The sequence below is a fragment of the Gymnoscopelus braueri genome (genome assembly GCF_963280865.1).
Source record: "Gymnoscopelus braueri genome assembly, chromosome: 5".
Taxonomy (NCBI): Eukaryota; Metazoa; Chordata; class Actinopteri; order Myctophiformes; family Myctophidae; genus Gymnoscopelus; species Gymnoscopelus braueri.
This window is the reverse complement of record NC_137606.1, coordinates 1667303-1683956: the sequence shown is the minus strand read 5'-3', so window position 1 is coordinate 1683956 and position 16654 is coordinate 1667303. Positions and strand designations below refer to the sequence as shown.

At 42.8% G+C, this 16654-nt stretch overlaps 1 protein-coding gene across 1 annotated transcript in view; it reads left to right on the top strand.

The window, feature by feature from the left end:
• sptbn4b (spectrin, beta, non-erythrocytic 4b) overlaps positions 1 to 16654 on the top strand; it is a 148311-nt gene that overhangs the window by 53576 nt on the left and 78081 nt on the right. The window contains exons 16-21 of the mRNA XM_080428827.1: positions 825 to 1193; positions 2354 to 2568; positions 5478 to 5615; positions 10833 to 11073; positions 13469 to 13627; positions 15246 to 15376. Coding sequence (XP_080284953.1) covers positions 825 to 1193; positions 2354 to 2568; positions 5478 to 5615; positions 10833 to 11073; positions 13469 to 13627; positions 15246 to 15376 — 1253 coding nt within the window. The remainder of the gene's footprint in view (positions 1 to 824; positions 1194 to 2353; positions 2569 to 5477; positions 5616 to 10832; positions 11074 to 13468; positions 13628 to 15245; positions 15377 to 16654) is intronic.

The window sequence follows — 16654 nt, the reverse complement described above, 5'->3', positions numbered from 1 at the left end:
TTTACTTTTTAAATCGCAACCTTTGATTGAGTGGTGATACAAAACATAATTGACACACGTAATTGACACACGTGTCAAGGAATTAACTTGTAAGGAATTAACAATCAGACTTTGTGGATTACAGAGTCATTTTAATGACTGGAAACTGATAGAAGGATGGAGAGAGTTACAGCAGACAATGACTGTGTATGAGAGACAGGGAGGCAACCCGTAAAGGTGGTAATAATCATATGCCGTGCTAATTTAACGGCTGTACATAGACATTTCACTCATTAGGCATGCCTCCTGGAGGAGATTTTAATGAGCGTACCTTTCTAGTTTGTCTCGCTTTTAGTTTTTCATGTATCATGATGCGCAACTTTGTTAATGATAAAGAATCAAACCTTGTTGTTTCCTAAAAAAATATCTCTGAAACAACTGAGAAATTTCTGTTGCTAGATTAGAATTTTGCTCTGAGGAAGGCTGAGGCCGAAACGCGTCAAGCATTCCCCAAAAATCTGAGCCAGTCTTGCATCCTTCATTTTGGAGTGCCGCTTTTCCGCTTTGAGGGTACAGTATTTGAATCTAGTTATATTCATAACTAGACACCCACTGCCTAAACAAAAAAGCATCCAGAGGAAGCACACCTGCTTTTTTTCTTATGTCTGTTACTATTACGTTCTTTGGTGACACAAACAAGATTATTATCTCCGTCAGGCCAAAGGCCAGTGGTGGAGATTATGTTTTCGCCCCTGGCTGTCTGTGTGTGTGTCTGTCTTTCTGTCTGTCAGTGTCAAACTTTTCATGTTCATTATGTCATTTCATATCTCCCCCTCCCCCTCCAGAACACCATGAAGCGCGGCAAACAGATCCTGAGTGAGAAGAGCTTCGGCACGGCAGGGATACAGGAGCGCATCATGGAGGTCAAAGGTGAGTGGAAGCGGTTGGAGGACCAGGCGGCGCAGCGCCTCGGCCACCTGCAGGAGGCGCTCAACTTCTTCCAGTTCTCCACGGAGACGGACGACCTGCTGGCCTGGCTGCAGGACGCGTACCGCCTGGTGTCCAGCGAGGACTTTGGGCACGACGAGTACTCCACGCAGTCCCTGCTGAAGAAACACAGAGGGGTCAGGGAGGCCATCGACAAACACCGGCTACATGTCGTGACGCTGCGAAAACACATGGTGGCACTGCCCCTGCAGTACCGCGAGCAGGAGGTAGGCGGATGAAGGGTCTGAGAGTAGTTGACTGCTTATCCGTGACCTTGACTAGATCAGTGGTTCTTAACCTTTTCAGGCCGCGACCCCCCAAAATAATCAGATTTGAACTGGGGAACCCCCCCCCCCACCCTGATAAGCACTTGGAATGCAGGAGTTGAGGCATTACATTTTCGTTTCCACAGATAAATATTGTGAGAATAGCAGATCTACAAGCTCACAACGCCTCGCTGTTTTCACAATTTTTGCCTCTTATATTATTTGATAATTTGGCCAATGTTTGACCAGTTTTTATAGTATAGTTTGTTGATTACTTTTGACGCAATAATGGTCTTTTTCCTTTCTTCCTTTTTGGGGTATTAAAAAGGTCTTAAAAGTACTTAAATTGTCACTTCACTGTCATCCTGGCGGTCCCGACCCACAGGTTGAGAACCACTGGACTAGATCACGTAATGATTTTCAAATAATCTTTCTAGATAAAGGACTCTCCTCTCCTCCCTCATCTTGTTTCCTTGCCTATGATCTAATGTCCTCCCTCTTCTTCCCACTCCTGTCTTCTCCTCAAAACTCTTTCCTCTACCCTCATTCACTCTTGTCTTGTCTCTACTCTTCTCTTCTGTTGTCTCACCTCGTCAGTGATGGAAAAAAGTACTCGTTTGTTTTACTTAATTAAAAGTATCAATACTGCAATGTAGAAATGATCTGTTACAAGTAAAAGTCCGGAATAAAAAATGTACTTGAGTAAAAGTATTGGTATCAAAAAGTACCAAAAGTAGAAAGTACTCATTATGCAGAATGTCCCATTTCACAAGTTTTCAAATGTATAAAATGTATGAACATCTTTTGAAAAATCTATTTTCAAATAGGGCTGAAGTGGTTAATGTGTGTTTGTTTTGTAATAATAATCAAAATCTACAAAGTAACTAGTAACTAAAGTTTTCAAATAATTGTAGTGGAGTAAAAAGTACAATATTTGCCTCAGAGATGTAGTGGAGTAGAAGTAAAAGCATTGGACATTGGAAACACTCAAGTAAAGTACTAATACCTCAAAATTGTACTTAAGTGCAGTACTTGAGTAAATGTACTTCACACCACTGCATCTCGTACCAACTCATCCGTTTTCCTCCCTTTCCTTCCTCCCCTCCTCTCCCTGCATATAGGAGGTCCAGGTGCGTATGGGCGAGGTGGAGCAGCTTTACACCGAGGTGTCGGAGGTGGCCGTGCTCCGGCAGCAGTGGCTCCACGACGCGCTGGCCGTCTACCGCATGTTCAGCGAGGTCAACTCCTGTGAGCTGTGGATCGATGAGAAGGAGCAGTGGCTGGACAAAATGGAGGTCCCCGAGAGACTGGAGGACGTGGAGGTGGTGGCACACAGGTGAGGGACGGAGCGGGGAGGCAGTGGTGGGAAAAAGTGCATTTTTTTTTGTACTTAAGTAAAAGTATCAATAGGCAACTGCAACATTACAAGTAAAAGTCCGTAATTCAAAATATACTTGAGTAAAAGTACAAAAGTACTGGGATCAAAATATACTTAAAGTACTCATTATGCAGAATGTCACATTATTTTCAAGTTCTCTCAATGTATAAAAATCCTTTGAAAATAGCTGATCTACAAGCTCACAATGCGACGCATCGCGACGCATTGTGAGCTTGTAGATCGGCTATTTTCAAATGGCCGAAATATATATATATGTCACAGGGTGTTTGGAGAGCCAGGGTGATTGAAGACAGAGCGCTTGTTTTTAGGCACGGGGCTTCGGGGCGATGCGGGGCTTTTCGAGACAGGGTTTATTAGCGAGGCTCGTGAGGAGGAGGAGGAGGACGGCGCTGCGATGCGGGGGGTTATTACGCGAGGCTCGCGAGGAAGAGGAGCCTCCTCCTCCTCCTCCTCCTCCTCGCGTTTTAAACCGTCCCGTCCTCTCCTTCTCTCCTTCTCCTCCGAGGAGGAGGAGGAGAAGGAGAGCGCGGAGAGGCGGGGCTTTGATGCGCCGACGGAGACCTGTCTTTTGTTGTTCCCCCCCACATAGCTATAGGGGAACCATAATATCTATGAGGGGAACGCTGAACACGCGTTCACACGCACGGCGCGCCGACTTAGTGGAGCTTGAGGCCGAGGAAGCGCGCCCTCGCGCCTCCAGGCGCGAGTGCCCGCGGTGACCGGCCGACGCTCCACTAGTCGACTCAGCGCCGTTTGATTTGTAAACCGATAGGGACAGAATAGTTCTTTTCATGGATCACTGTGTGTGTGTGTGTGTGTGTGTGTGTGTGTGTGTGTGTGTGTGTGTGTGTGTGTGTGTGTGTGTGTGTGTGTGTGTGTGTGTGTCAGGGAGAAACTAAAACAAAAGCCAGCAGAACACAATAAAAGTATCTTAACAGTCCATTGAAAGCATGTGCGCGTGTGCGTGCGCGCACGCGCGTGTGTGTGTGTGACTGTGTGTGTGTGTGTGGTAGCGGCCATATATGCTTGTGCACAAGCCTGGCTTGTGGCTCCCTCTAGTGTCTAGTGTTGCTTCTACAGAATTGCTGGGTGGGTGGTAAAAACGAGCGAGCCTTCTTCAATCACCCTGGTTCTCCATTCACCCTGTAACATATATATAGGGCTGAAGTGGTTATTGTATGTTTTGTAATAATAATCAAGAAAATAATTAGTAACTAAAGTTTTCAAATAATTGTAGTGGAGTAAAAGTACAATATTTGCTTCTGAGATGCAGTGGAGTACAAGTAAAAATATAGAAAATTGGAAATACTCCAGTAAAGTAAAAATACCTCAAAAGACCATAAAATGAAGGTACAAATTATGCACAATGTGATGTGATGGTATGTGTATTACAAGTTTTCTGAAGACAAGCAGAGATCGTAAAATTACTAAACCCATAATTTGATTGCTAACATTTATTTTGATAAATCTTTGGTAAATCGGATCAATCAGATTAATTAGACTGTTAAAAATGTCGGAAAAATCAACATGCTGCCATAACACTGTAGGTCTCACAAGTTCACTGTGTTTTCTATTTGGCTAACAAATCTCTATACTTCTCGTTGAACGGTCTTGTTCCCGAATCGTGTTAACCCATTCAATCCGGGAACGCATCTCTGTCATTTTAGATGTCTTTGGCTATTCAAAAATAGCAGATATACAAGCTCATTTCTTATTTTTTTTATCCCAGGATTTTGTGAAAATGTGTGCAAATCTTTGAATATATATATTTTTAAGCGAACATTTGTAAAATATTTTGTTCCAGGGACATCCAGAAGCAAAGATTTGAGTTAAAATGTTTGTTTAAAAAAATATATGTATTCAAAGATTTGCACAAAATGTTCAAGATTTTTTTTTTATTCAGATCTACAAGCTCGTAGCGCGGCACTCGGTGCCGCGCTACGAGCTTGTAGATTTGCTATTTTTTAATAGCCAAAGTATAAAATAATGGTTATAGCTCAAATCTAAAATGGCACAGATGCGTTCCCGGTCTTAATGGGTTAAAATCTGTTTTTCCAGTGATATCGGAGGGAGGAATCAGGGCTTGTCAGGGATGGGGGAGCACTCGTTTTGTTCAACTCAATATCCTGTGTACACTATGTGTACACAGGCTCCTCCTGTCCACATGTCGAAGTGTCCTTGGGCAAGACTCTGAACCCTACATTGCCTCCAATGGTTTGGTCGGCGCTAGCTTGCCACCATTGGTGTGTGAATGTGGGAAAAGTGAGGACGCTGGCGTCGACTGTTTGCCGCTTCACCTCCCAATGCCCCCCTGTATGAATGAATGAACCATTGTAAAGCGCTTTGAGCACTTGGAAAAGCGCTATAAAAATGCAATTCATAAGAATAAAACTGCAATTAATTATGCCCAAAACTGTTACTTTTCAGGATTCAAATAAAAAAAGATCAAAGTAGTATCTACAAGCTCAAACCGCATCGCTTCGCACCATGTTTCGAGCTTGCAGATCTGCTACTTTCGATGCTTTTGTGTGACGCTGTAGTATGATCAAGTAGGGCATTAATTTACGAAAAAAAACACAAAAAGTTAAAATATGGAGATGAGAGGTTTCTGCCCGACAACGATATACATATACAGTGTGTGACTGTGTGTGTATGTATATATATTTATACAAATATATTTATGAACATGAATTCTTTAACCTTGCTCAACCCACTTAGCTACACAGTGCCATGTTTATATGTGGTAGTTTGGGAAAAAAATTCACACTGCTTTCATTACTCTCATCTCTCTCTCTCTCTCTCTCTCTCTCTCTATCTTTATCTCTATCTCTCTCTCCTTCATGTAGGTTTGAGAGTCTGGACCAAGAGATGAACAGCCTGATGGGGAGGATCCTGGACGTCAATGAGATAGTCCAACAGCTCCTGGACGGAGGTCACCCCTCTTCTACTGAGGTGCGAGGCTGTCAGGATCACCTCAACTCCAGGTACTGAAAGGAACACAATATACTACAAATACTAATGCCAATATCAATACCAATGCTGATACTAAATGACTTATGCCGATAAGCCTTATTTTATACTTTGTCGTACGACAGTGTCGAAGATGCAAACATATTACTCACAACACGTCACATTGCACTCTACTTTTGAAAGGTTTTGACATTTTTCAAGAAGAAAAACGTGTTTGAAAATGTTTGATACCACCAGTAATACTAATACCCTGTGTCGTTCTCAGCCTTCTGTAGGAGAGTGTACCACACAGAGTGGTTTTACCAGTCCATTCCAGTCAAACAACAAACAAACAAACAAAAACATTTGTTTAGCACTCTGTTTATGTACCCAGGAGTGATGCAGAGAGTCAAATTCCAATTACCTTGCATACGTACATTGCCCGATAAAGTCATCTTCTTTTCCTTTTGTTTTTGTCGCTAGAAGTGACTCAGATTATGATTCACACAGATGTGGAAGTGTTGGCAGGCTCTCTCTAGACTGAAAGCTGACAACCCGCTTGTTAGTAACAACATTGATTTACAGCATATCTCCTTCTCACTCCTCTGAGAGAGGATGGGTCTGGAAGCAGGGGAGAGGCAGAAAGAACAGGGAGACAAGGTTAGGTGGGAGAGGAAGGGAAAGTTCCCTTTTGTATGGTGTGGGGCACCCGGTGGCTCACCTGGTAAGAGCTTATACAGTACACTATTATTGTTTCTGTAGGAAAAGTAAGGGAGCGCTTGTTTTCGGCCGGAGGTGATGGAGGCGCACCGTCTGAAGCAGACTTGAGCCACGAGAGGCACCGCCGAGAGAGCTTAGACGAGCGAGTCGCCATGCCGAACGTTGCGTAGTCCGCTTCAGCCGACTCAGCGCCGTCCGAGTTAAGAACCCCCCCTAGTTTCAGTACCTCCGACATGTCTACACCGCCACGCGCGCGGTCCAAGTGAACACAGCTGAGCGCTCTCTACCCCCCGTTTCAGCCAATCACAAGCCGCACCTACGAAAACAATACTCGCATACAGTACTACATAAATGAGTTCATAGTCCTTCCCACAGCCAGCCTGGGTACGAATCCAACACAAGGCTCTTTGCTGCATGTCATCCACCCTCTCTCTTCCACCTTTCTTGTCTCTCTACTCACTGTTTCTATTGCGAAACGATAAAAGCAGAAATTATAAAATATACAGTATATATAAAAGGATATGTACAGTAATTATACAGGGGATCCTCTTTCTAAATGCCCCAGATGTCAATTTAAAATAAAAGGATGAGTCTCTTCTTATCTTAGATACTTGTCCCCCGTGTCTCTCAGGCCCAGCTGTGAACCGAAAAACAGCATGCACTACACTTTACAGTACGTTCCATCTCCATCACCTCTATAGGCTGTGGCCTGGATTTCAGTCGTTCTGATTGGCCATTAGGGCTGTGTATCAGCAGTAGTCATATCAACCTAGATCCTGGTGACCTTGGCACACGGTGGCCATCCCAGTGTGGCCATCTGTGCCAGTCCAAAACAACCCAAAACAACCCACCCCATCCCACCACTATAAAAACAAATCACTATAAAAACACTTGCTTTAGATCTCTTTTGAGCATTCTAATGCTTTCATGATTTTATATGACTTCTCCTAATATTGTTTTCCTTATTTCTTATATACTATACAGTATGTAGCAGCACTTTAGTATTTTAATTAGATTTATATACCTGCTTTTGCAAAAATGAATACTTGTGGTAGGGGAGTGGATGCAATATTTCACCGCCATGGCACATACAGTGCTGTATACACAGCTTCACACAGGTTTGAAAGCAGTAAGCCAATCAATTATTTACAGTGCGAATAATGTATTTTTGCCTGCATTGTAAAATGTTTTAATGTTTCTTAGGAATTGTGTGTGGGACAGGGATCATATAAGCTAGTTGTTTATCATTATTGTTAAAGCTAATGTGTCTTTGGTGTCAGTTATGAGTTAACCGCTTGTACATAGATAGCTCTATTTTCGTCCGAACTCCCTAAACCCACTAGGGGATTTAGCATTGGGTAAGGGGCGTTACCGTGCAAAAGTTGCTATTCTGGGACACCAGCCTTATCCCTAAAACAATTGCGCTAGCCGTTACATTGTGCATAGGTGTGGTTTGGGCGTTACAATAATAAAACCAATCACTGTGTCAGATGCCATTGCCTTTAAGAGAAGATTGCGCAAGCCATTATCCCCAATGCAATCCTACACTCTCTCCCTCTCTGCCAGTGTTGCCAGGTCTGCTTATTATAAGCTACGTTGGGCTTGTTTTTCTGTAAAGTTGCTTGTAAATAATGGTAGTATTGGGTTGCGGTTGTGAGCTTGTAGATCGCCTATTTTCAAACCTATATATGTCGGCTATTTTCAAATAGCCGACATAGCCTATAGTCGCTTATTTTGGGCTTGTTTTCATAGACTTGGTTGCTTATTCCTCTTGCAAAATCTGGCAACACTGCTCTCTGCCCATGGAATCAGTTAATTATTTCCTGTGTAATCGATGAATAAAACTGAAGTGTGTAATTTGGAGAGCATTGCGCGACACACAAATTGTCTTCTTTGAATAGACTATCATCTTATAAAAACACAATTGACACAAGGAATTGACACTTTCACTTCTGCTGATGATAGGAAAATTAGAATCACAGAGATTCATTGAGAATTAGGAGAGAGAGGGATCCTTTGAATGTTGTGCCGTTGTGCGCCCCGGCCGACTCCCAACATTGCAGGCGCGCTCTACCAAACGAATTTGGCACAGCGAGTGGTTTTAGAATCCGCTATGCACTTTCCCAAATGTGTGTGGGCAAGATAGCCATTTTAAGGAAAGCGCAACAACACGCCCACGGGCAAACCTCCAGGCGCAAATAACGGGAGTGTATAGCGGCTGCAAGATACCGTTTAGGGACAGTGCCAGCTCCCTTATGCGTAATTCACAGGTAGCGGGCAACGGGCGCGGGTAAAGCACTGGCAAGAATAGGGCCCAGAGTACATTTGCCATGACACCCATTGTGTTCCATTATATAAATGACAGACCACTTTTCACCTGGTGTCCCTATTTTGGGCATGTCATTATACTATTCTTAGCTCGACACCGTTGTATGATGAAGTATAAAATAGGGCTTACGTGGTTAAATCCATGGCAAACTATTTTTCCTTTCTCTCTATGGTTTCTCATTTAATTTCCTGTTTAAATCATGTTAATTTATAACATTATATTTCATATTTATTGCTTACGAGGCTTCTACTCCTGTCCTGACGCCTTCCACTGTTTTTAGGTATGAGGTCATTGTCTCCATGCTGATTTCCTGCCCTTTGCTAGGCCATGCTGAGCCCTCTGTCACTCTATGAATGGCTCTGCCATTACCTCATTACAGTCACATATGGAGCTGTCTGGGTGTGTGTGTGCATGCGTGTGTGCGTGCTGTGTGTGTGTGCTTGCGTGCTGTGTGAGACCTGCTAGTCTGGATCAGGATCAGCAGAACATATTGGATGACGACATGGAGGGCAGAGCAAGCCTGGGTTCAAACCACAGACCAGAGAGTCGTCATGTCTGATCCTCTGTTGTCCCCTCCATTCAACGGCCAACACTCCCGATCAGCTCTCACTAATTGCTGCCCTTTTGCTGACAGGGTGTTGTTTACTGTTATTATGGCCACAACAGTGATGCAACCTTTCTGCGCGTTGGACCTTCACCAACATTGGAGTTTACTGAGAGATTGTGGCTCATGTATTTTTACATTCCTATCAGTGGTGGAAAAAGTACTCAAATGTTTTACTTAAGTGAAAGTATCAACACTGCAATGTAGAAATGCTCTGTCACAAGTAAAAGTCCGGAATTCAAAATGTACTTGAGTAAAAGTACAAAAGTTTTCTTACCAAAAGCAGAAAGATTATGTAGAATGTCCCATTTCACAAGTTTTCAAATGTATAATGTGACGCATTGTGAGCTTGTAGATCGGCTATTTTCAAATGGCCGAAATGTATATTGGGCTGAAATGGCTAATGTATGTTTTGTAATAATAATCAAAATCTACAAAGTAACTAGAAACTAAAGTTTTCAAATAATTGTGGGGGAGTAAAAGTAAAATATGTACCTCTGAGATGTAGTGAGAAGTATTGAAAATCGGAAACACTCCAGTAAAGTACAACATTTCTGTAAAGTGTAGGCTACTTAAAGGAGCTTAAAACGTGCTCGGATAGGTCTTGCGCTAGATCGCATATTTTAATAGCTTTTTTTCTTTCTTTTTTTGTGAGATCTGACGTTCATAGTGACAGAACACTATGAAACCCCCCCCAGAAAACAAAAAAAAACAGAAGTCTTGCTAGATGAGATTGAAATCTCGAGATTTCAACCTCGTCTAGAGAGACTTCTGTTTTTTTTTTTTCTTCTTTTTTTTTGACAGTGTTCTGTCACTATGAACGTCAGATCTCACCAAAAAATTAAAAATAAAAAGCTATTAAAATATGCGATCTAACGCAAGGCCTATCCGCGCACGTTTTAAGCTGTGGCGGACCCGGGATGGAGTTATGAAATGTTTCTACTGTACCATTCATCCTAAGATATCATAACGTCATAGAAAAGGTAAGAAAACCTTAGTCCAAAATTCTCCTTTAAGTACGGTACTTGAGTAAATGTACTTAGCTACTTTCCACCACCGATTCCTATCTCTTTCCTGTCGTCTGTGCCTCCCTTAAGGTGCGTCCACACACATGCGTCGAGTCACCGGAAGTTCCATCCACTCCAATGATATGGAGAAAAAAACAGAAATCAAATCCATATCATTGGAGTGGGTGGAACTTCCGGTGACTAGTGTTGATTTTGACAACAAATTTTGATTCAGTTTTAGTCATAGTCTTTTGAAAGAAATTCCTTTTAGTTTTAATCACATTTTAGTCTGTTAGTTTGTTGACGAAATTGTCAGTATATTTAGTCTTAGTTTTAGTCATCATAGCTTCGTTTTTATTTAGTTTTCGTCAGTGAAAAAAGGTAGTCAGCGAATATTTTTTGTCATAGTTTTAGTCGACGAAATCAACACTGCCGGTGACTCGGCGCTTGTGTGTGGACGCACCTTTACCTGCTGCTCCCTCTCACACTTCCTTCCTCTTCCTCTCTCCACCCCCTCTTCCTCTCTCCACTTCCTCTTCCTCTCTCCACCTCCTCTTCCTCTCTCCACCTCCTCCTCCTCCTCTCTCCCCAGGTGGAATCGCATCGTGGAGCTCGTTGAGCACAAGAAGGACCACCTGGACTCGGTGCTGCGTCTCCAGAACTACCTGCTGGAGTGTGCCGAGATCAAGTCCCAGATCCAGGACAAGAGGAAGGCCATCGATGCGACCCAGTACGTGGGCAGTGACCTGGGGGGAGTGCTGGCGTTGCAGCGGCGTCTCTCCACCATGGAGGGTGCCCTGACTGTCCTGGAGCCCAAGCTGCTGCACCTGCAGGTACGGTTGGAGAGAATGGAAAGATATGCACGAGAGTTTAAATAAAAAATAGAATAAATAGAATCACATGCAATGGTGGGAAAACCTATGTTGCGATAGCAGTGGTGCTCAAAACTTTTTCACGTCAAGGACTCCCAAAATGATATGTATTTGGCCACGGACCCCTCCGTCTAAAAAATATTTTGTTCAGGGACCCCCAGAAGCTAAGATTTGAAAAATAATATATATTATATATATTCGAAGATTTGCAAAAAAAATCACGATTTATTTTTTGGGCCAAAGTATAAAACAATGGTTAAAGTGGTTAAAATTATTGTGATGCTATATCAACTAATTTAGTTGGGGACCCCCTTGGAACCCCCCCAAGGGGGGGGTGGGCTCACTTTGAGAACCGATGAGCTATATAGCTCAAATCTAAAATGACACATCTATGCTTTCCCGGTTTTAATGGGTTAAGCACAAATACACACTGCATGCTCTTTTCTCAGGATCACGCAAGTGTGTCAACCAGAAGCCAAAAAGCCATGTGAAAAATGATAATGAAGCTGCCTCTCCACCATGGAGGTGGGAAAACTACTGCACCTGCTGGTAGGAAGGGAATTAGAAGATGATCGTGATCAATAATAAGCAGATTAATACATTATGGCGTTAGCATTCACCATGGGCGCTGAATGTAAAATGACACAAAATGACACATCGGGGGACGCATGCATGCACGCACGCGCAGTGCGCGCATGAGAACATTTTCGTTTGTTTTGGGTGGGTTTGTTATTATTCTTTTTTTTTTTTTTACTTTATTTTGGTTAATTCGGTACAATTCGGCACAGAGGTGCACAGAGGTACGGGACTGGACTGATTTTTCCCCAAATTTTTTCTTTCCTTTTTTTTTCCCCCTGCTGGACTGAAATTTAAATTGTTTGTACAATTCAAGCTTTGTTCTCCTTTCAGCAGTCAGAGGGCAGCAGAAATGCTTCCGTAGCTACAGTAACACCCTCAGGGACGCACGTTTTGTGTTACAATATGTCAATATATGAAGAGAAATAGGCTGCAGTGGCCACTGCAGTATAAAAGGATACAAGATAGACAGTACTCACTGTACAGGCAACAAGCATGTGGGTGCACATATACAGATAGAATACACAAAGCTTCAGACCTCTCAAAACAAACTGGTCAGGTTACTACTAGGCCTCACACCCAGAACTCCCCTAACCCAGTGGTGGAAAAAGTACTCAAATGTTTTACTTAAGTAAAAGTATCAATGCTGCAATGTAGAAGTACTCTGTTACAAGTAAAATTCCAGTATCCAAAATGTACTTGAATAAAAGTACAAAAGTATTGGCATCAAAATGTACTTAAAGTACCAAAAGTAAAAGTACAATTTTTTTTGAAAATAGCAGATCTACAAGCTCACAACGCGTCGCGATGCGACGCGTTGTGAGCTTGTAGATCGGCTATTTTTAAATAGCCTATGTATAAAATAGGGCTAAAGTGGTTAATGTATGTTTCATAATATCATAATGTATATCTGAATCTGAGTAACTAAAGTTTTCAAATAATTGTAGTGGAGTTAAAGTACAATATTTGCCTCTGAGATGTAGTGGAGTAGAAGTAAAAGTACTGAAAATGGGAAATACTCCTCAAAAGTGTACTTAAGTACAGTACATTATGCTAGGGTGTTATGGCTCAGGGTAGAGGACAGAGTAAAGCAACTTGCATTGGGCCTGGTCTTCAAGATACACAAGGAAACAGGGATACCCATGATGTACCCGTCAGACTACTTCAATAACGTGGAAGACACACACAGGCACAATACCAGAGGGAGCTCCACTGATCTCACTCAACCCATATTTTCAACCCAGATTTGGCACAAACATGGGGTCAAATTCATTCAACTGCTCTGCCACCAGAATGTGGAATGCCCTTCCAACAAACATCAAAAAGTGTAACTCCTTACCCTCCTTCAAAACCGCCATAAAAGAGCACCTGTCTGCAATGTGTAAATGGTCCTAGAAAAGCCCTCTAAGCTTAACACCAGAAATAACCCCCCCCCCAACTGTTTACTGTACATATACGTTCATTGCTACTAGTGTTGATTATGTCTTGTTTATTATTGTATGCCTTTAAATGTCTTAATGAATTGAATACACAGGACCACAATGGAAACAAGTCCCTAGGGCTTTTTGTGTTATCCTTTTAACAATCATTGTAAATCGTACCTCTGTACTTATTTGCAAACTGTTAATAAAGTATTCAATCAATCAATCAATCAATCAATCAATCAAAAAAGATAGAACTACATCGGCCAAATGCTACAAGAAGTACCCATTGTAGCTACTGAGTTGGCTACTCACCACGGCCAAAACAACATGTGTTTTTTTATACTCTTGTCCCACAGGAGGAGGCCGAGTACCTTGCCACGGCCCATGCGGGCCGGGCCATGGAGGTGCTGGTGCCTTTTGAGGGCATCAGTGTGGAGTGGGAGGAGTTAAAACAAACTCTACAGGGCTGTGAGGATTCTCTGATGGTTGCTGGAAGACTACAGAGCTTCATACAGGTACACAGAGGTTCATACTGTATGAGGCAGTGATTCACAACCTTTTTTCACATGCATTAGACCAGTGGTTCACACACTTTTTAGCTCAAGACCCAAAAAAGGAAAATAGACGTTTGCCCGGGACCCAAACTAGTGAAAATAGCAGATCAACAAGCTTACAATGCGGCGCTTCGCACCGCGTTGTGCTTGTCTGGAAAGACATACCCGCACACTGACAAGTTCAAGTTCAAGTAGAAGTTGTATTTAATGTTTACATTAAATAAAACTTCTCTTGAAAGTGCAAGTGGCAGTGTGCGGACTGCGGGTATATCTTTCCAGATTGATCTCACCTACTGTTTGTCGCCTACGCACCTGCTTATAAACAGACTGGGTGTGCGGAAGTCCTTTTTCACTTGATTTTATTGATTAAAATTGTGAATTGTTTTTAATTGAGGAAAAGTTGTGACTTTTTTTTGTTTACATTACTTTTGAAATATATATATCATTTTTTTAATGTAGGAAATGAAAAAAAGGTGATATTTACTCTCGACCCATAAAAATTGGTCCTCGACTCAAACATGGGTCCCGACCCACTGTTAAGTGCATTAGACCACTGACCCCCCCCCCCCCCCCCCCAATTTGATTCGAGTTTTTATCTCTGGGGCCCAATCTACACTGTAATATGTAAGAGTCAATTTAACACAGAGATAGAGTACAAATGGAACCAAATGGACCCATTCCATTTGGAACAGACCCCTGGGGGTCCCAGAGTGACCCCATGTTGGGAACCACTGACATAAGGTACAGAACAAAATGTATAGACTTTTTCTCACAGAGGCTTGTGAAGCCTCATCCATAATCTGTAAACCGTAGTCTTTTACTAACAGGTAACACTGTGGTTCTCCTTACTACACAGGTTGCCCGAATCAAAAAACGACGCTAAAAGAACATGAATGGATTGTTAAGATCCTCTGGGTGTAGGGGTGTAGGGACTCAACAAAGGCAAGATGGTATAAGCCAAAACTTAAAGTAGAATTTCGCCCTAGGCGTTTCCTTACCTTTATTTGAGGTTGTTATCTCATCATAAGGGTGGTCCGGGACCCCCAGTTCATAACAAGCGATTTCCGGTTATTTCTGTCGCTCGAAAATAGTTTTTTCTTGTATATATCTGTAGTGTGTGGTCTGTCTGAAATCACGTTTGAAATCTCGTCTCGCGATACTTCCGCCCGCCATTGGTCCGGACGGAAGGAACTGGGGGTCCCGGACCACACTTATGATGAAATAACGACCTCAAATAAAGGTATTGAAACGCCTAAGGCGAAATTCTCCTTTAAGTTTCATTGGAGTGAAGTAGTTTTAAACATACCGTCGGTGCAAGATCAGATATAATGAGATGCTACAAGTACAAAAGGGTGAACAGGGCTGAGCAGGAACCAAACCATAAACTAAATCAATAACACTTCCCTAACCACTTTAGAACCCCCAAATCTGTCTACCTAACTAATAATCAAAATAGCAATAACGAACAGCAGTCCGATCTGACTATATTGAACATAACAGAACTGGATAGGAAAGAACAGAACAGAACAGAACCGAGCATGGTAGAAGCAATGTCTGACGTGTTCCTCTGTCCATGCAGGACCTGGACTCCTTCCTGACATGGCTGGTCCAGACCCAGACGGCTGCAGCCTCAGACCAGCTGCCCAATGCCCTGGAAGAGGCTGAGAAACTCATCAATAAACATGCTGCCCTCAAGGAGGAGATCGGGCGGTAGGTTGTCACACAGTGGCCCTCATTCATCACTCTAACATAGAAACCATCAGTGCAGATCTGACAGCAGCAATCATCCCGCGACAGGGTTCACGTGGGATTTATGAAACGGTCGTATCCCACCAATCACAGCGTAAGAATGGTTGGGTATTGACAAATGTGGCGGCTGAAAGCGATCGTCGTTTAAATACCACGGCCTTAAATATTCTTGTTTCAGAGGCATCGACCCTCGAGATTTTACGACCTGAAGAAGCAGAATATGGCCAAGAAGGAAAACTTCTCCGACGTGGAGATAGATATTTTAACGTTGCAAGCATAATCGAACCAACTCAATAGTAGCGTTAAAAGAAGTGATGTGGTCAGTGTGTGGCAGCCGCAGAGATACAGTAGTAAATCGCTCACTTCTAGCCATCAATGACACGTGAAAATGCATGAACGAAAACCTGAAACTTGCATCGCATAAATACAAATATTTGACTGAACGTTGCGCCTTGTCCGTTTTACCGTTTTGATTAGCCAACTTGCCAAAAAGTAATTTCAGAGGCGGTAAATTTGGTCCTGTCTCCTGCTCTGTTGCATGGTGGTTTGCATGGTGGTTTGCCAGTGGAATTACAAGGTATTCTGTGAGGGGATAACCTTTGTCACCTAGGCTAGTACCCAAATCATACCAAAATGTTCATCATTGGAATACTTTAATAATGAATATAAATGTAACGCTTCACCGGGGAGATGACTCTGTCCCGGACCCTGCAGTGTGCCCTCCAGGAGATGTGTCACTGTGTGGCTGTTTTGACAAATGAAGGACTCGTGCATCCCCGCTGTGTTTATGAGAGATATCCTGGCAAGGCTGGCATCACAAATTGTTATGGAATAATCGTTTTTACCATTGATAAATGTGTATTAATCATTCATGGATGGTGGCTTCAAACACAAATGGGCAGCCTACAATAAATCGCACCAATCACATTACGAAATGCTGAATTCCCGTAAATCTTTTAATCACGGTTTGTTGAGCATTATTGTATGGAAATTGGATATGTTGCCGATGAAGGGACTTGAGCATTCTTCTAATTGTTGGCTGTGATATACCGGAACTATCCCCAATCTCCCGCTGAAGTCCCAGTAGCCAAAACCCCCAACCTGGAGAGCACCTGCACTGGCACAGGTATGACATTGAAGCATCGGGTTTCTCTCCTTAACTGATGTTCCAAATTGTGGCATAAGTCCAGAAGGACATGCCTTGGGAGACGTCACTCTCCATGAAAAGATTCTAGCGGT